This window comes from Rhipicephalus microplus, chromosome 3 (assembly GCF_043290135.1).
Source record: "Rhipicephalus microplus isolate Deutch F79 chromosome 3, USDA_Rmic, whole genome shotgun sequence".
Lineage (NCBI taxonomy): Eukaryota > Metazoa > Arthropoda > Arachnida > Ixodida > Ixodidae > Rhipicephalus > Rhipicephalus microplus.
This window is the reverse complement of record NC_134702.1, coordinates 249,749,115-249,775,530: the sequence shown is the minus strand read 5'-3', so window position 1 is coordinate 249,775,530 and position 26,416 is coordinate 249,749,115. Positions and strand designations below refer to the sequence as shown.

The 26,416-nt window shown below is 45.8% G+C and overlaps 1 protein-coding gene across 1 annotated transcript in view; it reads right to left on the bottom strand.

The window, feature by feature from the left end:
* The window catches only part of LOC142803186 (neprilysin-1-like), a 163,739-nt gene that overhangs the window by 54,838 nt on the left and 82,485 nt on the right, over positions 1–26,416 (bottom strand). The window contains exons 6-8 of the mRNA XM_075888280.1: positions 25,491–25,650; positions 18,975–19,070; positions 4,397–4,681 (exon numbers count right to left, since the gene is read on the bottom strand). Coding sequence (XP_075744395.1) covers positions 4,397–4,681; positions 18,975–19,070; positions 25,491–25,650 — 541 coding nt within the window. The remainder of the gene's footprint in view (positions 1–4,396; positions 4,682–18,974; positions 19,071–25,490; positions 25,651–26,416) is intronic.

Below are 26,416 nucleotides of genomic sequence, written 5' to 3'. Positions count from 1 at the left end.
CATGAACCTAAATGCTGTATTTTTTTCTTTTTTATGCGTGTATTTTTGTTGGTTTGCCCCGAATTTGCCTTTTTACTTTCCGAGCATTAGAGAGATTCTGATTTTTTTCAGAGGAGGAATATTGCGACTTGGCCGCTAGGTATGGCAAGCGGAAGCCATGGCTGTGCGATAGAATGGAAGAGGATGTTCTGGGACAGCGCGCCCTCTGGCTAGTTGTTGTTGCTTATTGAAGCAGCCATCTTGCCAGTTTTCGGTGTGGCTCCCCGCCGGCTCAGTTCTTCCGAGTTGAAGACCTTTTGTGGCGCGTGACAAAATAGATATAATCGCCGACAACAAGGGAGATCTGCAGGGATTTATAGAAATCTGTGGAAATGAGGAAAATTGGTAAAATTTGAAGTTCAGCAGAGAAAAACTGGCAATCTTAATTTTTGATGATAACAAAAGCCATGAACATAACATACAGGAAGTCACGCTAGACATATTGGATAAATACAAATACTTGGGCGCATAGATAAATAACGGGGCTGAGAATCTGAAGGAGCATGAAAGCTACGTAATGACTAAGGGCACTAGGAATGCAGCTGTAATGAAAAATAGGGTACTGTGGAACTACTGTAGGTATGAAAACGTTAGAGGGATTTGGAAAGGTGCATGGTCCCGGGTTTGAGGTTCGGCAGTGTGGTATTGTGAATGAAATCAGAAGTTCAAGCAAGATCGGAAATAAAACAACGTGGCATAGGTAGATTTGCTTCTGGGGAAAACGGGAATACCCCCAATCAGGGGGAACAGGGAGACATGAAATGAACATCGTTTGAGTGCAGAAAATCTAGCAGCAAGATAAAATTTGGGGGGTGATTGAGAAAAATGGGAGAGGAGCGTTGGGATAGGAAAGTGTTGAGCTACTTGTACACAAAAAATGTCGATAATAATTGAAGGAAACGAACTCAAAAATTGTCAAGAAAGTATTTAGACAACAGCAGAATACCAAGCAAAAAGAAAACATTGGTTAAGAAGAAGGTGAAGGAAATAGAGAGGGACTTGTGGAAGATGGAAATGCTTACGAAACCATCCCTTGAGACCTTTCGAACTTTAAAGCAGGAAATTGCAAGGGAAAAGATGTAAGATAATTCTCTGAGTAGTTCTCTGCTCTTCGAGGTTAGAACGGGAGTATTAATGACCACGATGTACCGAGCAAAATAGAAACGCATAGACACGGTATGTAGTGCATGCGGAGTGGAGGAGGAATCGGCTAAAGATTTCATAGTGTTCTGGAAAAGGCTCCACCCTTTAGTCAAAGATAATGGCGCAAAATGTTTCAGAGCATTCAGGGACAGTGAAGGCAAAATAGACTTTAAACGGGTAGAAACAACTAAGAGGAGGCTAACTGATTGGTGACTACAATTGCGGTGCGAGTGAAATTTAATGCTAAACACACAGTGATAGTTTACTTTGTGGCTAGGTGACGTGAGCCACTGCCCGTTCTCAAGGGCACAGCTGGATATATTCACTCATCCATCCATCCATTATGTGACAAAAAGATGCCTCTTGAAATGTCCGCTAGATGGCTAGACTTGTATATAATCAATAAACGATGAAAAGAAGCTTCTTGGCGTCACCCGATCGTCCTCTCTAGTAACCATCTCTCTCGGCTATGTGAAACAGGAAATTTAAGTTCTTGAAATGTCCGCTAGATGACAGCACTTGTTTTAAAATATTATATGAAAAGATGCAAATGGTGGTACTTGAAGTGCTCACTCAATGGACGTTCATACAGACAGACAGACGGACAGACGCACGGACGTACACATCGAACCCCGCCGATCTCGAGAGAGCAGTATCCCCCGCCTTCATCGCCAGGGAATACTGGAGGCATCTGAGGCTGTTTCATAAGTACTTGTGCGGTGTTACCTGACTATTCATACTGGTGGCATCTTTTGATTTCTCCTTGATGTGAGGTGGAACGAACTAAACTCAGGTCTGCAAATTATTGAAGACGGCAACTTTCGCTCTGATGTACAGGCGTCACTTACACGAGTCGACTGAGTGGTAGGTTTGGCTACGCTGTCTTGTGTCTGCGGTGCTTCAAACTATACCTCACACCAAAACCAATAACGTAATCATGCTGAGGCACGCAGGCTACTATAGTGGCTGAGTGGGCTAGTTGGCTGGGCATACTCAAGGTTAACAGCGCGAAAATAACAGACAGCGGACAGGATAAAGAATAGACATGCACTTTATTTTGCATCTTTTTTTACTGTGTTTTTACTTTTCACTCGTGCATATATTAGAGTCTTGTCGATAAAACTTCTGGAGGAAGTCGGCGCTTGTCCCGTCTTTTTCTTGTCAGCCTTGTATTACCGCGTTATTAAAGTGAAGTATGCGCAGAGTAGTAGTTGCGCAAACGTTTGCTTACTCTTAACTAGGACTGTCGAAGCCCGAATCAGTCGAATGCTAAAGATATCATCCAACTGTCGAGTTCTTTGTCGCAAGAACAACACGAGTGCGTGATGCGTCCGAGATTAACCCGGCTTGGTGCTCGTGCCATGATTGTCGCTGCGTGGCTCTTTTATAGGACACGCAGAGTCTTCTATGCAGTCGCGAGCACGACATTTATATGCGGCCAAAATGTCGCGGCAATATTGGCGAGTTGTACCACTGTGGACGCCTACTTCTGCTCTCGCAGAGGTGAGAAATTCTGCCCCTCAAGATTTGTTGCCTTACTGTTGTTTTCATCGACCTTCATACAATTGTTTCTAATACGGACATTTAGAACACATAAATAATACGCTCTCTCTGATCCATTGATTTTCCGAACTGGCGCACAGCATTGTGAAATTCAACTATACTTCAATTTGCGGTGATGTCCTCCAACCACGTATTCAGCACAGTGAAAGACACTGAGAAATACTGGAACATTTTTCTGGAGATGCAGCTGGCTTCCACCGTTCCGCCCCGCCGCGGTGGTCTAGTGGCTAAGGTACTCGGCTGCTGACCGGCAGGGCGCGGGTTCGAATCCCGGCTGCGGCGGCTGCATTTCCGATGGAGGCGGAAATGTTGTAGGCCCGTGTGCTCAGATTTGGGTGCACGTTGAAGAACCCCAGTTGGTCTAAATTTCCGGAGCCCTCCACTACGGCGTCTCTCATAATCATATAGTAGTTTTGGGACGTTAAACCCCACATATCAATCAATCAGCTTCCACCGTTCCCATTGCCGTAATAAATCGTCGGGCAGCATTGGTATCGATTCAATACGGCCTCTTCCTACGCCTGCTGCTAGAGACCCATGAGTAATTGCAGCAGTTAACCAGCTTATGTAATTTGCTGGGACTGCGGTGCGACTCGCGGCAACTGCAGCACGTATCTTCGTCACTTTGCGGGTTCACTGTTTTAATATACGTCAACGGCCACACTAGCAATTCATCATTCACCGATAGTGCCAAATAGTGCCACGTGGTTCATCGCATGACTACAGCTTATGACTCACACAAAAATAGTAATAAAGGTACTAATATTTAAAGGTATTGCAAAGTTAAAGTATTGCAAAAACAAGCAATTCGACTCATAATTTTCGCTTCACGGCAAGCGCCATCATATGAGGTTTTTCGCCACCTTGACGTGTTACCGATCTCCCAAATGTACGTTTACAATGTCTGTGTTTTGTTTTTCAAAATTTTCCAGCGTACCCTCACTATCGACATCTTTCCTATTACCTTGTTGTGTAATTCTAATAATACTAGATTCGCGGTCGCCCATAACCTGTTATTACCTATAGTTCGCAATAATTATGGAAAAATGAGCATTGTTTTTTCTTCTATTTCATTATGGAATTCTTTATCACATGATGTGAAAGACTTAATGCACATTCATGTTTTTAAGAGAAAATTGAAAAAGTCTCTACTAAACGTATAACTGCTAGATTTTGTTAAGTTTTGTTATCTTGCTTTGTTTGTAGAAAAAAAAGTTCGAAATGTTCCGTGACTTGCTCTTTCGTTATTCATATTTTAGCTTTTTCATTGTAATAACATAGGAGGTCCCGCCTGCGGTCTACTACCTTGGGACCTCCTCCTGCATACTTACTCACAATGTACACTTCTGATGCTAATAAAGAAACATTGACATTGACATTGAGGGCACCTAAACGGCACGCTCGTTCAAAAGCTTTTAGTGTAGCTCGCATGCGTCCACACATCTTGGAATGCCATTCGGCCCTTCACACAACCCCATAACGACGTTACTCGGAGTACCACAGGTCTTTCACCTTATCTGCCTAAAGCTGCGGCTATGATACCTGACAACGACTGCAAATATTTAGAAAGGTGGCACCTTCGATAATATCTCAACACAGTTGCTGAATGATTATGGTGACTTTGCGAAAAGTATGCACGGAATATACGTACATATCTGAAAGTAGTGGCTGAGAATCGCCAAGCGCATTACATTCTTGATGAGCAGGAAACAAGATTCATCGGCTTTTTTAGAGCCATACAATATGTCTGGGTCTGTGAATTTCGCCAACTGTCTATAGAAGCTCCAGGCAACCATGTATTGCAGACCAGTTTTTCCAACGTCCTTGTCTTCAAACAGTTTCTTGAGCATCCTGGTACTTTGGATGAAGTGCCTAATTTGGTCGTCACCAACATAATGTCCATCGGTGTATTTGTAAAACAGCGCACCCCATTCCTCTGGTAAGAAATAAATGAAAATGACATGATATAGTACATTTCCACCCCTTTCATATCCCCGTGAGCATTGTTATACCTGCTATAGTCCACACATATACATAGGTTTTTAACTCATTATAGATAATGTAGTGACATAATCAATGATCAATGGTCAATGGCGAGGGCTCCCACTTACGAGTTTGCTCTCATGGTGTGGCCTGGCTGTCCAGGCAAGACTTTTTTTACCAGATTTTCCGCACGTGTCGTGCTCTCCGGGTAAGAGGCGTGTCGGTGTTACCACCAGAACGCCGATGAATTCACAGTTTCGTAAAATAACCGTACTTAGGTTTTTTGACGAGAATCGCTGAAAAGGCAATGTAGACGGAAGTGGGCCTGCAAGAAGACGCTTGTAGTTGTGCACTGCAGGAGTGCTTCACCTATACGGGCGTTCTCGTTTTTGCCTAACTTTTCATAATAAACGACGGTTCTCATCAAACTTATAGTTGTGGGCATAATGTTTAGAGTTGTGGGCATAATGTATAGATGTGGGCCTTCATTGCTGCCCATTCTGCATAATTAGAATAATATCTACATAGTCAATATATTTATTTAATATGGCGAGTACGTTACTTGAAGAAAAGCAGCAATAACGAGCAACACGAGGTAGAGCCAGACGCAAGCGAAGTGGAAACTAGCAACTGCATTTTATGGAAGAGAAGCTATATGTCATGGAGCTTCTCAATGAATGTTCGGCTCGTCAGTACGACTTGCAAAGCTGCCCAGCGGAAGGCACAAGTCTCAATTATAGTTCTTATCTTTGCAACACAATAAATTCCTTGTAATGAGGTAAAAATCGTCTCTTGCGGCGGTAGCCCTATATATGACTGTGCATTCAAGCTTACACCGGGGGACGTTTTAGGTTAACCTGACGTGCTTGGCACGCGTTGTCAGGTTCTTTGTAAGAGTGATTTTCCTCTATGAAGGCGCAGTTGCCTGTTCCAGCGGTGTTCGCGTCTTTCCCAGGACAAACAAGAACAATTAAAGATAAATAGGAAGAGCTGAAGTCGACGAAATGGGAACTACAACAGGGTTGGAGATGATCAAAAAGTAATGCACGTGGGGACGTCGTATTGAACGGGCACCCACAGGGGAGAAAGGGGGCAGGCACAGCGCAAAAGAGGGTAGATTGTCCGAGAAGACTGGGTCCCATCCTAGTATTGCCAAGCCTCGAGAGGCGGCTCAGTTGCAGGTTCGGTGAGCGGTTGTCTGCTCACTCTCTGCAGTTATCTAGCCGGCCTGCTGTGCGATGAGTGGCCGGGACTGCTCAGCGCGAGCGACGCCGATCTTCAACAAACCCGGGCTCACAGCCACCCGTCTGCCCCTCAAAGGCGCATGAACCAAGGTGTCTGGGTTGGGACATGCTATAAGCGCCTGCCTGCAGTGGCCGTGTTCAGTGGCGGAATGAACATTAATTGTTTATTCGCAGCGGGGCGTGCCACAGGTTTGTCTGGCGATGCTATCATGCAGTTATATGACGAGGAAAAGACGAGATAGAGAGAAGAGTGACTCGAGGCACAGGAGGCTTCACAAGAACAGCAGGAGCCCGCTAACAACAAAAGAACGCGGCAAGGCCACCAGGGACCGCACTAAGGCAGCAGATGAACTTGCATATAAAGATCTAATGACAGAAAGATTTACTTGAGAACAAATCGCAGTTGCATGTAGTGACCATTGAGGGGGCAGCACGTGCAAAATCATATAGTGTACCCCAACATTTAGACAAAGTATGCCCTCAAAAGCTTATAGTGCCATTTGATGAGAGGAGAGACAAGTTGAACGAGCATATTCAGCGCTTTGAAAAAATCGCAACAACGCAATCGTGGCAGAAGAGCGATTCAACCACTAGGCATGGGATGTGTCTGGTGGGGTAGATTTGGTGTTTTGGGGGCGAAGTTTATTAGGACGTCACAATGTCCACCGTCTCCCGTCTGTCCGTAACACGTCTTCATCTGTCTGACATTTCTGAACAATTTTCCTTGTAACCTTCAACTTATAAGCAACAGAGGGCGTTGGTGATAACCGTTTTGCATGCAACCTTCAACTTATAAGCAACAGTAGGCGCTGTGGTTAATTGTAGATGTGATGGTGCTGCTGTCAATGATATATATATATATATATATATATATATATATATATATTGTATATATATATATTGTGGAGACGTTTATTGGCGGACACTTGTCGATGATGCTTTAAGGCGACAGTCGATGCGGGTACCGACTCTCTGCACGAGCTGCTATTCTTTTTGCTAAAAAGGGCGACCTACTGTTCGAAGGCTTCGCCACAACTACCCCGGGTACGAAGAGGGAGCCGCCTGGCGACCTAACAGCTGGTTACGATGAGCGGGTCGTGCTAGGCTTTCAGGCGCTCCACGTTGACAATGTCGCGCCCTCGACGGCGCATGTCTGAAGATGTTTCGATGGGTTCGATCAAGTAATTTACAAGGGAAGTGCGTTCGACGACACGGTAGGGGCCTTCGTATTTGGGCAATAGTTTTGAAGATAGGCCAGATGATGTGGTAGGGATCGAGAGCCAGACGAGCGCTTCAGGGAGGAACGTTGATGCAGTAGTGCTGGTGTCAGCGCGAATGCCTTTTTGCCACTCTTGATCATGCGCTGTAAAGGTCCTTGCAAGCTCTCGACACTCTTCAGCAAGCTTGGCTGTAGCAGAAATAGGCGCCCACTCAGACGGATCTGGCGTGTACAGAAGTATAGTGTCGATGGTGTGCGACGGGTGCCTTTCATATAATAAAAAGAAAGGTGAAAAGCCACTAGTGCTCTGAGGCGCGGTGTTATATGCGTAGGTGACAAAGGGTAGAATGGCATCCCAATTTTGAGAATGGCTTGGACGACTTCAGACAGGAAGACGCGGCCTCGATCACTGAGCAGTTCCCGAGGTGGACCGTGTCGCAGCATGAATTGTTGAAGCAGGAAGGCGGCCACATCGCTCGCTGTAGCCGCGGGGAGAGCTGCAGTTTCGGCGTATCGCGTGAGGTGGTTCACAGCAACAATGGCCCTGCGGTTACCAGCCGACGTTAGTGGAAGTGCCCATACAAATCGATGCCAACACGCCCAAATGGCTTGGCAGGGCAAGGTAGAGGTTGCAGACCTACCGGCGACAGGTGCGTTGAAGTTTTGCGGCGCAAACATTCTATGCAGGAGCGAACAAATTTCTGCACGTAGCGGTACATGCCGCGCCAAAAGTACCATTGGCGAATGCGGTGCTAAGTCTTCCATACCCCGGAGTGCGCACATTGCGGATCAGAATGAAAGAATTCGCATATGTCAGAGCACAGATTGCGGGGTATGACTAGTAGCCACTGGCGGTCGTCACCGTTGTAATTGCGTCGGTGGAGGAGGTTGTCGCGAACGGCGAAATGGTGGGCTTGACGACGCAACGTGCGAGTGGATGGACTGGATGGATCAGTCAGCAAGTCTATCAGTGCGGCAATCTATTGATCCTTGCGCTGTTCAGTAGCAACGGCATGAATGCTAATGGAAGAAACGGCAAGGTGAGACGCTGAGTCATGGGCATCGTCGTCAGGCAAGGAAGAGCGCGACAGGGCGTCGACGTCAGCATGTTGCCTTCCGTTGCCGTACAGCACGCGGATGTCGTAGTCTTGCTGGCGAAATGCCCACCGGGCGAGACGGCCTGAGGGATCTTTCAATGACGACAACCAGCATAGTGCATGATGGTGCGTGACCACATCGAATGGGCGACCATACAAATAAGGTCGGAACTTGTTATGGGCCCAGACGATTGCCAAACATTCTTTCTCAGTGACGGTGTAATTAGTTTTGGCTTTTGTAAGCGTACGGCTTGCTTACGCCACGACAGATTCCGGGAACCCTGGTTTGCGTTGCGCAAGGACAGCGCCGACATCGACACCACTGGCGTCCGTGTGTACCTCTGTAGGGGCCGTAGGGTCGTAGTGGCGGAGTATGGGAGGCGACGTCAACAAACGACGGAGTGTTGTGAATGCGTCGTCACACTGTGATGACCACAAATTGAGAGGCCCGTTACTTCCGAGGAGCTTCGTCAGTGGCGATACGATAGACGCGAAGTTTCGGATGAAGCACCGGAAGTAGGAACACAGCCCTACGAAACTGCGCAGTTCCTTGACGGATGTTGGCTTGGGGAACTCAGTCACGGCCCGAAGCTTGGCTGGATCGGGGAGGATTCTGTCCTTGGACAAGACGTAGCCGAGTATTGTCAACTGCCGAGCTGCAAATCGGCACTTCTTTAGATTCAGTTGCAGACTGGCGTCACTCAGATGCGTTAAAACATGCCGCAGGCGTTGAAAATGCGTGGAGAAGTCCGGAGAGAAAACAACGACGTCATCGAGGTAGCACAGGCACGTATGCCAATTCAGGTCACACAGAACGGTATCCATCATGCGCTGAATGGTGACAGCGCATTGCACAGCCCAAACAGCTTGACGTTCAATTCGTACAAGCCGTCGGGAGTAACAAAAGCGGTCTTCGGTCGAGCGTCCTCAGCCATAGGTACTTGCCAGTACCCTGAGCGCAAATCGAGAGATGAAAAGAATTCGGCTCCTTGCAGCCTGTAAATCGCGTCATCTACACGCGGTAGTAGGTACACGTCCTTACGAGTGATCTTGTTGAGGCGCCGGTAGTCCACACAGAACCGCACAGAACCGTCCTTCTTTTATTTATTTATTTATTTATTTATGGTACCCTCAGGGCCCGAAGGCATTACAGAGGGGAGTGGCAATACAAATTAATACAGCAAACGGCAAAACGTAAAGGAAAAGAAGGAAAAATACAAAGCGATTGGCAAAAACACACAGTAACAAAGAATTAAATGTAGTAGCGGTAATACATTACAACGATTTTGTTAAAAAAAAAAAACGGCAAAACGGCAAAACGTAAAGGAAAAGAAGGGAAAATACAAAGCGGTTGGCAAAAACACACAGTAACAAAGAAGTAAATGTAGCAGCGGGAACACATGACAACGATTTTGATAAAAAAAAAAACGACATATATAACACGAAGCAAAATCAAACATCGCAAAACATGTTTTGCAAAAAGGCCCTAAAACGTGATGTATCGGTAATAGCCGTAGCTGAGTGTGGTAGTAGATTCCATTCGGATGTGGTTCTTGGAATGAAGGCATGCGAATAGGTTACGGTTCTGCAGCGGGGAACATGAACTTTTTGCAGATGGTCCAATCTGGGTGATATGAATGAGGGGGGTTTAATAAACTGTTCACGAAGATTTTTGCTATGATAAAGTTTATGAAGGAGACTGAGTCGGGCTATTTTACGCCGAATGGCGAGTTCAGGAAGGTTGAGCTGGGACTTCATTAAGGTAACACTGGCCGTGCGGTTATAATTGGCTGAAATGAAGCGAACTGAACGATTCTGGACTGCTTCTAATTCATGTGTAAGTGTAGTGCCACCAGGATCCCAGACGGATGATGCGTATTCAAGTGATGGACGAATATAAGTAGTGTAAAGAAGTTTCTTAAGGGGTGAGGGCGCCATGTAGAAGTTCCTGCGAAAATACCCGAGAGAACGGTTAGCCTTGGCGATGATGTGCTCCACATGGTGGTTCCATGACAGGTTACTGGAAATATGAACACCTAGGTATTTGTAAAATGAAACAGACTCGAGGTGGGTATCATTGAGATGATAATCTGGATACGCAAGTGAGGTGCGGCACACACGCATTGCTTTGCATTTTGAAATGTTTAGTTCCATGTTACATAATTGACACCAGGTAAATATGTTATTTAAATCCGTCTGGAGCGAGGTAACATCATTTTGGTTAGTTATTTTCCGATAAATTACACAGTCATCTGCGAATAGGCATACCTTTGATGAGACATTAGTTGGCAGGTCGTTCATGAAAATTAAGAACAGTAAGGGTCCCAACACAGAGCCTTGGGGAACACCCGAGAGCACCGGCTGGACGGGGGAATCAATATTGTTAGCAGAAACAAACTGTGTTCGGTTGGAAAGAAAGGCTCGAATCCAGTTAAACACGTTAGGGTCTAGGTTTAAGTGTTTCATCTTAAGAAGTAGTAACTGATGACTGACCTTATCGAATGCCTTAGAATAATCTAAAAAAATACAGTCAATGGTGAATCCAGAATCGAGTAGGACATGCAGGTCGTTTGTAAAGACTAAGAGCTGCGTTTCGCAAGAAAAATTCTTGCGGAAACCGTGTTGCGAGGGTGTGAAAAACTGGTTAGACTCGAGAAAGTTAACAAGGTGGGTGAAAATGATATGCTCAAGTATTTTGCACGGGACAGATGTCAGTGAAATTGGACGGAAGTTTGATGGATTGTGTGTTAGCCCTGATTTGTGAACTGGCACTATCTTACCGACCAGCCATTCTTCCGGAAGGCTAGAATGCTGCAGGGACTGTGAAACGACTTCACGACAAGAACGACAGGAGACGCCCAGGGGCTGTTAGAGGGTCGAATAACATGGCGGCGAAGCATGTCGTCCACTCGCTCGTTGATTACACGGCGTTCTGTGGGAGATACGCGATATGGACGTTGCCGTAGTGGTGGTTGTGCGCCTGTGTCGATGCGATGCATAACAGTAGATGTGCGGCCGAGAGAAGGTTGAGCGATATCGAAAGAAGAGCGGAATTCTTCCAACAGGGCCAGAAGCCGGGAGCGCTGGACCGGCGTAAGGTTGTCGGCAATGGAAGGACCGAATACATCAGCGGACGATGAAACAGATGTAGAAACAGCACTAAGCGTATTGGAACTTCGGCAGTGCGTGTCATCAGATTCATCCATGACTTGTGCGTCTTCGATGGGTTTCATGCTGCCGAGACATTCCCCTCGTACCAACGTAACACTGTACGGGGATGAGTTCAGAACAAAAATAGTGGTGCAGCCGTGAGTGACTTGCACGTTCGCGAAAAGAACCAGTAAGCCTTATCTGGTGAAAACACGATGAGATGGTGAGAGGAGTGCAGCGGTGTCGTAAAGGTTTGCGCAGTAGACCGACACCCCCACGGACGAGTTTGCAGGCACTTGCGTGTCATCCCTGACGAGTAACTTGCTTGCAGCAGATGGACTGTCGGCCGGTGTCAAAGAAAAGAATTGTGTCAGCTCCATTTCTGCTGGTGCGCAATGAATGACGGGGTTGTGGCGGGAGAGAAAATCCCATCCTAGGATGACGTCGTGAGAGCATGAAGGAATTATGATGAATTCGATGGCATACATCACGTCCTGAATCATGAGGCGGGCTGTACACATCGCTGTAGGATGAATGCTTTGGGCGCTGGCTGTACGGAGGCAGAGCCCGGTAAGTGGTGCGGTCACTTTGCACAGTAATCGGCCAAGTTTTGCGTCCATGACGGATACGGCGGCTCCAGTATCTACAAGGGCAGATGCACGAACACCATCCACGAGCACGTCTATCACGTTCGATGGGCTTTCCCGAGGGCTTCCGCAGTTCGACAGTGTCGCAGCCCTTGCCTCGTGGACTGCGACGACTAGTTTTCCCGGTCACTCTCTAGTGGACGTGGCCGCATCGGCGACAGTGAGCGACGTCGCGGAGAATGAAACGGTGCGTAGATGGAGCGGGGCGGTACGACGGTGACGTAGGTGGCGGTTGGTCATAAAAGCGGCTCCATTGGCTGGGAAAATTGGAGGCGACCTGCGGTTGCTGCACACGATCGCAATAGCGTGCTACGTGACTGACGCAACCACAAGCAAAGCAGATGGGGCGATTGTCAGCAGTGCGCCATCTGTTCGCGGGTCCCATACCTGTCGCAGAACGCGATGGGAGAGCCGGCTGCTGATATAAATGCGTAGTGGGCGGCACACGGGGCACGTGGATGGCGTCAGGATATGTAGGCGGCATAGTTTCTCCGAAGGCCTAGGGCCTGGCGATGGTTTCGATGTAACCAAGGGGTCCAATCACAGGAATCGGTGGGGGTGGCCTGGCGACAACTTGGGCGTAACTAAGTGGTGTAGATACTGGAAGTGACTGGTGGTATTCAGGAACGACCTCCGTGATTTCCTGCTGAATGGCTCGGCGGAGGGGAGGCAGAAGTGTACTTGACGGCTGTTGAGAACTTTGCGGAGAAGCAAAAGCCAGTAAAGAGACTTAGAGGGCAACTTCCTCACGCATGAATGACTTGATTTCAGCGAGCAAGATGGTGTGGTGAGGGTGGTCGACGGGTCATCAAGCGGTGCCACCGCAGCTCCTCGTAACTTTGGCATAATGTAATGATCTCTGCCACAGTGCGAGGGTTCTTGGCCAGGAGCATGGTGAAGGCATCGTCGGCGATGCCTTTTAGAACATGGGTAATTCCGTCAGCCTTTGCCATGCTCGCGTCCACTTTCTTGCACAAGTCAAGGATGTCCTCTATCTAACTTGTGAAGGACTCACCGGTATGCTGGGCTCGTTCACGTAACCGCTGTTCGTCTTGCAGCTTACGAACGGCCGGACGGCCGAACACGTCGGCGACGGTGGTTTTAAAAGCGGACCAAGTGGGGAAATCGGATGCGTGGTTGTTGTACCACATGCCGGCCACACCCGCGAGGTAGAAAACCAGGTTGCCGAGTTTACCTGCCTCGTCTCAATGATTGGGGACGCTGACGCATTCGTACATAGCAAGCCAGTCCTCGACGTCGGTGCCATCCGCGGCGGTGCAGACAGGAGGGTCGCAGATGCGGGGGACACCGGAACTTGGCGTGGGCGCAGGAGAAAGCGTTTGCTGTGCGGCGTCTTGGTGCATGGTAGAAAGCACGGTGCGAGATTGAAGCTCCAAGGGCATCGAATGCTAACCGAAGGCGTTAGAAGGGCACAGCACTCTCCATCATAATGTTCAGACATTTATTGGCGGACACTTGTCGATGATGGTTGACAGCGACAGTCAATGCGGGTACTGACTCTCTGCACGAGATGCTCTTCTTTTTGCTAAAAAGGGCGACCCACTAGAAGGCGCTGGAGAGGACGACCCACTGTTCGAAGGCTTCGCCACAATATATATATATATATATATATATATATATATATATATATATATATATATATATATATATACATATACATATATATAACTACGTTTCATTCCACACATTCTCTTCTCTCGTATGGAGGAAGACGAACGCAAGAAAGCGCGACGTGCTGAGTATCAGTGTCGCCGTCGACGGGAAGCTACTGCGGAGACAAAAAAAAGGAAGCGGATGCAAAGCGGCGACAGCGACAACAAAGTTCTACACCACAGCCTAGGGCTAAGGAAGCAGAGGCTAAGCGGGAAAAACGCCAGGCTGACGGGCAGTTGAGACAACTTGAAGCGGATGCAAGGCGGCAATACCGACAAGAAAATTTTACACCAGAGATGATAGCTAACGAAGCTGTGATTATGAAGTCAAAACGTAACCCGGAACTTTGAACCTCATATCAGCTATAAAAAAGAATCTCCGCTATATAAAACTGGTCTCAACCCTATCTCTTTGAATAAAAAATATGTAGGTATTACAACCGCAATCAGTATGAGTACTATCTCAACTTTAATCACAATAATCACCTCCGAAAGCTTCGCACCATCATTATCTTCAAGCAGCTTGAAATGCAGTGATTTTTTGCAGTCGGATGCCAGCAAGTGACACGCTCAAATATGAAAAGTTGAAGGTCGCTGTTTTGGAACGATTTCCGCTGACTGCGGAAGGGTTCCGGGACAAGTTTAGATTTTTCAAGCCGTAAGATAACGAGACTAGCCAGCAGCTGCCGCACGCATCTCTGACTACTTCGATTGTTGGTTAGAGATAAGGATGATAAAAAAGACATTTGATGACCTCAGGGACTACATGGTTGCAATACAGTTACTGGCGTTTTGTTATCTGGGAATAACTGTCTTCCTGAAGCAGCTCAATCTGAAGACGGTGGTCGAGCTGGTAGAGCATGCGGACCGGTATCTGAGGCCGAAGGAGAGAAGAGCTTAGGAAACAGAAAAGAACAGAAGAGACCAGAAGGTAAAGAACACCCTTGAAGTGTGGTCAAATTTTTCCAGTGTGGCAGGGCAGGACATAGAGCGGCAAATTGTCAGCTGGGACGTGCACATGGCTGATGATCGCAGTGCGAGAGCTGTGGATGCCACGCACACCGAGAAGACGCTTGCCGAGCCCTACCACGCCGAATACCGCTTTCGTTTGGCAGAGGAAAGCCCAGTATGGCCACATAAAAGAAGGTGCACTCAAAAAAGGACAAGGATGAGACATATGCTGTCGCAACGACAATGCAGCCAGAACATTCTGAAATTTCAATGTGAGGTGTAGCAGGAAGCCTTTAGGGACGAATAGTGTCTTTGCGTGGCTCCCAGTATCAATCATTGTTTTGTTGCGAAGGTTCATGGTTGTGGGGGCAAATCTTACAAGAGAAGACACATCGGTACGACTAGCTTTTGAAAGGGTGTGCCGACTGGTTAATGGAACGGTGCGGCAAATGCCTGTACCAAGCGTCTTAGTTTTGACGCCAAATTCTAAGGTTAGCTTGAACCACAGTGTGGACAGGATACACTCTATGATGTCAATCTGGGGAATGTGCCATTGGTTCGAGTAGTGGGCCCAGATCCTATACTACCACCAAGAATTTGGCAGAGAGCGCAGGGGATGAAGACACTCATGTAGCGGACAAGAGTGGTGAAAAAAAGTGTGGGTCAGCTCATCGGTAAAGATTAACAATATACAATAAAAATGCTTTGAGGAATAAAGAAAAGCAGTACTCACCGATCAAGAGAAGAGCAGTGATATACCTCAACACACCCGTAGAGCGAATAAGAAAGGCACAAGAAGAAGAAGCCACACTGCGAGCCTATTTAGAAGGTAGTGCAAGCGGGCGTATTCTCGAAAGAGCCGGGTCATGCAGAAGTGTCTTTAAGATTGGAGCGCTACTCTGCCAAATTGTAAATGGTCCAGATAAGGTAGAACACTAACAGCTGGCTGTGTTGTTGGGTGTGTTAAGGGCAAATTTTGGTCAGCCACATGGAACTGGAATCAATGGCCATAAACTAGGGAAGAGAACGGCTATACCCTGAATGCAGATCAGTCCTTTTGGCCGTGCATACAAATTCATGTGATTGGTATGTGAGGTCCCGGGCGAAATGTAGGACGAGCATGCGGAAAGCGTTAAACATAGTTTAATAAGCAGAGAATTGCGGAGTAGAGGAGAAGGACATGAGTTCAGTGATTCCAGTGAGCACTACACAATAAAACTTGATGAACATTGAAGTTTGACAATATTTAAATGAAGTGTATCCGTTCTTGTGACTCATTCGGATATTGCAGTTGGATATTTAGGTGTGCTTCTATACAAATTATAGAATAGTGAATTGCGAAGCTGCGTCTGTCGGTCATGTGCAGTGAAGAGTTGGTTGCATGTGCGGAAGTCATAGTGACGCACAGTTTAGTGGTGATGTGCGTGATGGAAAAAACCTTAAAGGTGCAGCCAAGTGTCGGTGCCATAAAACACAGTGAACGGATGCCTTCGACAGTAAAGTTTTTGCTGATTGAAAAGGTGAAGGCTAATTGAGGAATAACAACAACAGGTAAAGATGAAGAAAAAGAACCGAAGAAAAGTCAATGGAATCCGAACAATAAAAGGATGGACAAAGAGTAAAAAGTAGTGTGCGCGGGGAGGTTATATTGAGCGGTTGTGCGCAGTAGAGAACGGGTCCGGCAAAGCGAAGAAGAGAATAGATCATTCCAGAATACTCGGTCCCGTCCCTGTATTGCCAAGCCTTGGGTGCGGCCAAGTCTTGAGAGGTGTTATCCACCCACACTTTGCAGTCTTCCAGCTGACCGGCTGTGTGGTGAGCTGCCAGGACTGGAACCGCGTGCGATGCCAACCCTCAAGAAGCCCGGCCTCGCTGCCACCCGTCTTCCCCAGAATAGCGTTTGAACCAGGGTGTCCCGGGCATGCTAGTGGCATCTGCCTGCAGCGGGTGTGCCAGTGAAACGACATTCAAGCACCTTGGATCAAGCGCGGTACGGACGGTAGTGCGAAAGAGGGACAGACGCGGTCAGTGACGTTAGTGAGGCGGCGCGATTGATTGTTGTAACCCACAATTCTGGTTTTCTTATAGACGCGTCTTGACTTCAGCAAAGAGACGCACGTTGAACGTGGCCACAATAAGACGTGGTTTCAGTTTGTGTGTTTATGTTCATCTGTGTATTTGTTAGCTGTATCGCTCAGGAGAAATAGGTGTGTTTTCGCGCCCCGTGTGTCCCTTTCAGGTGTGCCGTTGTACTGAATCAGACAAAGCAAGCCGGGCGATCTATTGACAGCGTGACAGTCTGCCGCTTTTTCGTGTTTCGTTCGTTTGCTGCCTCTCTTCAAGTATCATGAACTAACTTGCCGAGATTCAAACTCTTCGGTAACCAAAAGCCAGTGCAGTGCCCATGCTCACAACATTCGATTTCAGCCTCATATACTCGCTCACTGGTTGTCCGCCCACAAATGCGAATTTGGCCGAACATCTGCATGCTTTCCTGGCAAACTTCATTGAAATACAATAGTCTTCATTTTAAAGAGGGGCTATAAAACGTATGTGTGTTTATGTGACAGCATTGACGACGAAGGAAGTTTGTGAGAATTCATTTCAAAATACTGATAGCTTATATCACCATTAGCAGAGGGCGACGTCTGTCTTTGTTTCCCGTTCTTTCAGAATTGTTCTATGAGCTGTTCACATTTTGAAACGACATCATTTGATGAGAATCATCAAGACACTCCTATCATGACGCATACTTAACAAGTCACAAGTAATTGTGTGTGCAAGAATGCTTCAAGCAAGTCTATGTGAACGTTCGTTTTAGTCTACACAGTGGTGCCTAAACGTAAATAAATTAAACAACCCCTTGATACAATATATATATATATATATATATATATATATATATATATATATATATATATATATATATATATATGTATGTATATATATGCAGAACAAAAAGCATGCCACAAGTTATTTTTGCAGATGCCATATCGGTCAATTGTCTCTCTCAAGAGATGCGTCTGATATACATCAAATAGAATTGACCTTTTTCAAAGTAAGAAGACAATAATACAGAATATTCTATTGTGTTTCCTTGTAAAGTAACCTATTAGAATATAGCCAAGGGAAAGGCATCTCAAAGAAATTGCCACAAAAGCTATTAGCTACACAAACAAAAACACTGTGCTGTTTTCAAAATTACAGGGAGACATGTGAGCTGGTTCAGTTTTAGTCAATGGTTTCATGCTGAGGCTAGGTGAATTATATAGCTTGAGGTTGCTTCACATTAAGGAAAAGGATGGGCTACACGAGGAACGTTCTACCGCAAGATCAATCTACTGTCTGTGAAAACAAAAAGTGAGCACCACGAACAAGAAGCAATATTAGAAAACTAATTGTTGCGAGCAAAATACCTCATGTTACCAAAGCCTTTGCAGATCAATTGAACAATAAGGCTAGCAGAGTGGTATTTACAAAACAAAGGACTTGTTACTAAGCGCTGGTACACACTGTCATAACTAATTACTGCGACTTCAAGTATCAGCCAATCCTGACATCATTTATAAGTTCATAGTTTGACTGTTTATAGTACAGAGTATATACTCTGTACGTCTGTGTCCTAGTTGTGTTTGGAACTTTTTGAATATTTTTAAAGTAAACTTTGTTGTGTATCTCCACGAGAGTGACATCGAGTTTTAGAAAAGGGATCTGCATTTTTGTTTGTGTGTGAATTTTATATGAACACCTACAAGAAGTTTGTTGTCAATTTCTCTAAAACGGTGAATTGAATCAAGTTATTTTTGAGTGTATTCCAGCCGGAGATTAACTTGAACTGTAGAGAAATAGTAGCTTTTGTCTGTCCATTTGCCTTCAGCTATTGCGCTTGCAGTGAGGTCAGTAGTGCACCTACTCTTAAGTCTCAAACTTGCCCTGCCCTGTTGGTTTAGTGGCTAAGGTACTCGGCTGCTGACCCGCTGGTCGCGGGATCGAATCCCGGCTGCGGTGGCTGCAATTCCGAAGGAGGCGGAAATGTTGCAGGCCCGTGTGCTCAAATTTCGGTGCACGTTAAAGAACCCCAGGTGGTCGAAATTTCCGGAGCCCTCCACTATAGCGTCTGTCATAATCATATCGTGGCTTTGAGAGGTTAAACCCCACATATCATCATCATCTCTTTCCAACTTCGCCCTTAATCTAGGAACGGCCAGCTGAAAAGAAACTGTGCTGCAAACATAAATTGAAATTCGTCAAGCATTTGCACCTACCTACACTGACGTATGGATACGTGTTTTGACCCAAATCATAAATTTCGATGACCTCCGATTCGTCCCAGTTGACTGTGGAATTCTCTATCTGTCGTACTGTAAGAATGAGACAAGGGCAAATGAGTGATATTCGCAGCAATAACACCACGAGATTTTGCATGCCAGAAAAAAGTGGAAATATTCAACGTGCATATAAATTTATCCCGAGAGGCCTGTAGCCGTCTTCATTCTTCGACTGCCAGAACAATGATGAAACGTATGATTTCACTGTCACCAGCTGAGCACCGACACAAATGCATAACATCAGCAGACCTAGAGATTGTCACAAAACATTTATACCTCCAGCTTTTCCACAAATCGCACGTCACCTCATGCCTAATACAACGTAAATAAATTGGCTGACCTGAGACGTGTGCCTCCCGTGCTCGCCGATATCATCGTGTAAGATATATAGACAGGCGCTACCACACTACCCTCACTACGCTGAAATGCAAAATCTCCGCGCGTCGAGATTGCAATCGGGCTGCTTTGAGTTTTCTTGTAGCATAAATGGTGCCTTCTTAGAACGCACCACGTAAATCAGTATCAGTCGTCTGAACAGCAACAAGCGAGTTGCTGCGTCTTTTAGCTTGCATGCGCAGCCACGCTAATATAAAGCTAGACTTCAGTGTTCGCGTCTCTTTACGGTCTTCTATCGACCGGTGCCTCGTCTATGCTATCAATTCCAGTCAGATACCTCCTATACGACCATTCAACATCCGGTTGAGTTCAGTTGAAAAAAAAAACTTCATTGGCTGGATGATTATGCCCGGGGCTGGCCTGCCACAGATACACTGTTCGATAGACATCATTCGAGGACCTTGGCGATGAACCTGGCCGGCTGGACAGCTCACGCCTGGTTTTCAGGATCCCCGGTGAGCAGTGCGACTTTCCATCGCTCATCGAGGCGCGCTACTTCAGAGGGTCCTTCAGTTAGTGGCGTCTTTTTTCGTGGCCTCTCATTGTTCCTTGCGCATTCCCAAAGCACATGCACCATGTCTGCCCGTTCGTTCTTGTACCACAGCAAGACAGGCGACGGGTGCAGCACGGGCCACGCGTGGCGAAGATGGTTGGGGTTGGGGAAAGTGTGGCCGCCTCAGGCCCACCGCTTGCGATCTGTTCTGGCGCACCTGAGGTCTCTGGCTCTTTACTGGTCTGGCCCATCACCTCGCTTTCGTGTGTGCTTTTCGCGCATAGTGGAAAAATCCACCTGGTGCTTCCTTATTATAGAAATAAAGCAGGCACTATGCCGATGAACGGACAATTGAATCGCTTACAGGTGTCTCAATTGGCCTAAAAATGATTTACACCAAACTACCATTTTGGTTGACGGTCTTGTACGCTGTGTGCTTCACCTAAAAATACCATTTGAAAGTGATCCCCTGAAGCAGCGGCAGTTTTTATTCCGAGGCACACTGAACGCTAACGCCCACTTTCTATGTCCGCGCTAAAGATTCCTTAAAGGAGAGCGCATATCAAGTGGTGTTTTAGGGAAGGCTAGTATCTGACAAACCAGAGAGGCATGTTTTATCCACACATGCATTTTTCAAACAATCTCTAAACTATTTAGGCACCGTCTACGATCGCGTAAACCTATAAAACTACCCTGTAAGAGGGCACCTCCTGTGTGAGCTGTGAAGGAATTTAAATTATTACTTACGCGAGAAAAACGAGAACAGAAAAAGAAATTCAGACTACGATGCCATAGTCTGTTACTATAGCTATGTTCACCCGCGGTGACAGTCGACTGCATCATGACCCTCTGTTTAAGTATGCCTCTGGGAACCTCTTCAGGATATCATACTTTTAGTTGTGGTCGAAGCAGACTCTAAATGGCCAGAGATTTGCGAGATGCCCTCGACAACTACAGAAAGCACAATTATTTGTTTGACTGAAGTTGTCGCACGTTTTCGTTTTGCTAAATTATTGCTCCCAATAATGTATACCACTTTGTTTCGCCTGAGCTCAAGCATTTCGTGCAGGTCATAAGGTAACGGCAATTCCCGAAGGCTCCCTGCCACTTTTGCAGAAATGAGTTGGCAATGCGTTGATGATGATTTTTATTCGGTGTTTACCGTCCCCAAACCACCAAATGATTATGAGAGACTACGCGGTGGAGGGCTTTGGAAAGGTCCACCACCTGGGGCTCTTGACCTTGTGCCCAAGTCTGAGCACACGGGTCAACTACATTTTTACCCCCATCGAAAATGCGGCCGCCGCAAGTGGGATTCGCTCTCGCGACCTTCGGTCAGCAGCCGAGTACCTTAGCCACTAGACGACTACGGTGGGGCGGTTGGCAATGCGTTAAACAACACCTTTTGGAAAGGCGCCACCTAGACGACATGGCCGGCAATGCATCATCATTTTTGCTCTCTTGTCGCAACACGCCGCTTGTGATGACCCGTGAATCTTGAGCGGCACTAACCGTGAAATGATGCCTATGTAATCGGCTTGAGGCCGGAAATCCCCCCGGCGACTAAGGAGAGCCCATAGGCTGCGCACTCGTATGCAGCCCACGACGTTCGCAACTCTGAAACTTTTCTTGGAAGGCGATAACGTGTACCGTCACTAATCACCATGGAAAAAAGAAGTACGCTCATGCTCTGATTGCTTATTGAACAAGACCAGTGTGAATGCGCGCTACCTCACTTGTAGCTTCGAGGGGCTCTTTGATTTGACGCCGCTGCCATTCGGTGCACAGCTGGTGACGGTACGTAGGGCGAGTTGCTGCTCTTTCCTTAGGCAGCTGGCGTACCACTTCCTCCCATTCGATAACTCTCGAGCGTAACATTGGTTACCCCACAGACAACACCAGAACCCACTTCATGTGAAATTGTCACCCTCCGGATAAGCGTGAACGTAATTGGGAAAGAAGAGGAGATTATGGTATATCGCCTCACGCTGAGTTGATAAGGGCAGCCCCGCCGCGGTGGTCTAGTGGTTAAGGTACTCGGCTGCTGACCCGCAGGTCGCCAGTTCGAATCCCGGCTGCAGCGTCTGCATTTTCTATGGAGGCGGAAATGTTATAGGTCCGTGTGCTCAGAGTTGGGTGCACGTAAAGAACCCGAGGTGGTCGAAATTTCCGGAGCCCTCTACTACGGCGTCTCTCATAATCATAAGGTGCTTTTGGGACGTTAAATCACAAATATGAATGGAGTTGATGAGGGCAGTCTGTGAAGTACGCATGTGACACTGACTAGTAAAACAAACGCCTGCTTAATAGTAACGTTTTTTTAGTGTTTGAGGCACGAAATCCCAAGCATAAGCATTTCTCGTTCCCGACTGAGTGTCGCATGTACATCGCAAAATGTAACAATACTGGTTGGCGAAAATTCGGATAGTGTGATTATATATAAGAACAAAATTAGATCGTATCTGTATGTTTGACTGCAAATTTCGTCAAGAGACGATGGTGTTGCGTCTGGAAACAGTCAACAAAACGTTTATTTGATGTTCTGCGTGAGGAAATTGGTGACCTGTATTCTGAAGGTGCTGCGTTAGAGTGTCTCCATCCGTTCAACGAAAGCGAACGAGCGAATCGAGGCACGTTAGACGCAAGAGTTATCTGGCAGTTATCTTCAAAAACAAAGAAAGGCACGCACGCTTGTCTCGGAGCTGATAAGGAGTAAAACGCACAGAAACGGGCAGGTTCCACCACCGTGCCGTCTTAGCAAAGCGTTAGACACACTTGCCTTTTCGAGCATACCGTAGCATTGTCATCGCAGCATGATAAATGCTACGGTCTTTATAATTAAGTATGTATGCCTTCCCAAGTAAAAAGACACACATACAAAATATTGACATGTTTTATGGTGCCTTAGATATGCGCAATAATTGCTTTTTAATTGACAGTCACACAAGTATGAACGCTGAAACATAAGAAATATTGGTGGGTGCCGCGGATGGGGTTGGCCGTTTGGGTTATCGTTACTGCGAACAAACAGCCAAATGTACAGACACACAGGCCAAAATTTTTGCGTCATAGTGCCACAAGTGAACTGTCGTCTCGTGAATCGCAAGTTTTCCATGCATAGCATTTTGACGCACGTCAAGTATAGCGTGGCATGAATGGCATAAATGAGAATGTGACATTGCAATCTTTACTGAGCTGGGATGTTTTAACGTCCCATAGAGTGGGCGCGATGCGCTGCCATTGCGTGAGATCGATGCGCTGCTGTTGCGTGATATTTTTCTCGTGGTGTTTTTCGTCTTTTGAACTTTGAAAAACTGCAATAATAAATAAATAAGACATGGAAGGAAATTCTGTGAAGAGTATAAATAAAAGGATTGCAACTGGCACATATTCTATTCAGGCGAACTTAAGTAATTCAAGATGATAAGAATACTTTTTTACGAGAAGTACAAACACCAAGGCTAAGCTAAGGTGATGTATAGAAAATTAAGCGGTCACCAGGGGGTTCGTATAAGACGAATGTAACTTATCCGGTGTGGTTAATTGATCATCACTGTTCATGTTGGCCTATTGATAATTATATTTGCAATAATATTAAATATAATTACGATTCAATACATCAGTACCATAGAACCACCATCACTTGTAAGATCTGCTATGATGATGAAAATGATGGTGTATTATATCATTCATATAGGCGGTAAATACACGGATATTTGCTTTTTGGGCGTTGCGACACATTTGAAATCTAGCAACGTTATAAGAACAGCACAACATTTATTTTGGCAAAAGCTATCATTCTATTTCATGTGCGCGACAACAGCTGTGCGCAACTACAATAAAAACGCACAGATTTACTTAAGACATAGATACCTACAGTTTCTGTTCACATTAATTTATAACAATGAAATGAACTTGACATTTCTCAGTAATGAACATTTATTTATTCTAGAACGCTTTAAAATCATAGTAACAATACTTGAGTGCACACCTTTAGTACACAGGGTACCCACTAGGACCCAAGCGTCCGCCTAGAAACAATTTGCACTACAGGATTACATACGTTTTGCATATTATTGAAATAGACACTGAAAACGGGCGCATAGCTAAGTGTAATCCCGGTTATTCTATCAAACTTCACAAAAGCTCTCATTCACAAAACTAACTCAAACTCATCATAGCAGCAATAGAAGTGCGAGACTATTTATCTTCGCCTTCAAGAGCAGATCGCAATAGCGTCATCAGGACTCGTGTGCATCGCGTTCTGAATTGTTAGCATTTTTTGGTTCAAGCTACATGTCTCAACCGTGCTGTCAGATCTCAACCGTGCGCGTAACATTCATTTAAGAGTAACATTGAGTGCTAGTCGGTTAGTGCCTAGTACGCCATAAACACTTCTTTTGCGATTCAGCGAAGAGCCGACTGCGCGTCTACAGGGAAACACGCGTACCTTTGCAGCTGTTCACTTTTGATGCTTCTACAGATGACGACAAGCGTAATTGAGCGTTTTGTGAGTACCTGGCTCTTAAAACGCTCACCTGTTCATTCATATCTTTTGATGCTCGGCGCAATTCTACGCTTCCACCACGGAATGTTTAATGCACCAAGGAGGCACTGTGAGAATCATTTAGTTTTTTTGTATCATAGAAATTTCCAAAAACAATGTGGTGTGGAGCAAAACGCTTTCTTATCACGCAAACTGCAATGCTTTGGTCTTCTATGGGACCGGAATGTTTGTATCATTCATTTTATTTGCATCTTTCCTGATTCTCAAGCTCTGGACAATGTTTTTAGCTCACAAACAACAAAGATACTGACGCCAATGACGAAATTTCTGCATAATAAATTCTTCAACGTAACGCGTCATCTGTCTGAAGAAATGTGATTAAATACCCCAATTATTTCAACCATAATTCTTGAAAAGGGGAAATTACTGATGACAAACCTGGGCGCCAACACCAATAAACTAAAAAAACACGAATGAAGGACAAGCAGAAGCTGTGTGCATAATACTGGTCGTTATGTCGGGCAAGTTATTACTACATTTTCAGTGACGCCACAATCTATTTCACATGAAGTCTTGTTTGGCGGACGGCTTATCAGGAATCCTTTTTTTTTACTTGGAAGTAGCAGTACTTCATTGAAATTTTAAATGCATATGCGCCCACAAGTATGTTTTTGGAATAGGTATAGCAGGTCCATGCCAAAGAATGCTAAATTTACTAATACATTATTTATGCTGTGCCACCGAGGTGGACTAGTGGCTAAGGTACTCGGCTGTTGACCCGCAGGTCGCGGCATCGAGTCCCGTCTGTGGGGGCTGCGTTTTCAATTGAGGCGGAAATGTTGTAGGCTTGTGTCTTCAGAATGGAGCATGCTAAAGAACCCCAGGTGGTCAAATCTTCTGGAGCCTCCCACTACGGGGTCTCTATATTCATATGGTAATTTCGGGATGTTACAACACACATATAAATCTACATTATTTATGTAAAGTGTTTGTCGCAGTAGCAGGCTCACTTTTTGCACACCTGTGCATTTGCAGAGATTAAAAAAAACAAACTCACGTCGTTCTTCGTACGCTAAGATTTTCTTAGCGAGTACAAGATCTTGACCACGCTCTACTCCATATTTCAGGAAAAGCATGGCGTAGTAGTTCTCATTCGTTCGGCTGAATCTCAGGCTCCTCTCTTTTAACCACTGTTGTTGTTCTTTGCTGTAGTTGATCTATGAGGAAAAAAAACAAAAAAAATGGTTTGCACTTTCAGCTCTCTCTTGCGCGCAAAAAGAAAACGCGCTTAGCTTTCGCAGAACGATGACTTTTACCATTTGATGGTGATTTGAGATATTTATTCTCGCAGACACACGTGATTGTCAACAGCGTTTATTCTGAATGATTTGTGAACATCACTTGGGGTGTTCAATTAAACACCTCCTGGGATGCGCGTGGCGATTCCGAAAATCTTGTAGTGGTATACGTTATCCAAATGAAAGAGCAAATATATTGTGACTTATCTTCTTCTATGTAACGCACTTTTTTAGCCCCCTTCGTTTTGGAGGAGACAGGTTCTGTTGTGAAGCAGCCGCTGGATGCATTACGCTCTCCACTTTGCCTCATGTGGTCTGTTCCGTTTTGCACCGTATCGTTGTCGCATTGACATAGAAACAGAATAATTTGAGCTCTGCATTGTAAGTTATGCCTGCCTTGGTTTTGTCAAGCATGCGTGCTGCAAAAGCTGTCTTTATTCAGACTTTAAATATATTCAGGCAGGTTTTCTGACGCCACGACGGCCAAAGTTGTGTTGCTAATTCTCGCATAGGATGTGTCATACCAATTAGACAGCATTATGCAGTGGTGTGATAAGTGGCGTATGTCTCTGCACCCTAGTAGGTGCAGATGCGTCTCTTTTGCTCGTAAACATGATATCTAGAAGCATGATTATACATTAGTTACGAACCACATAACTCGAGTAACTGAGTATAAATACCTTGG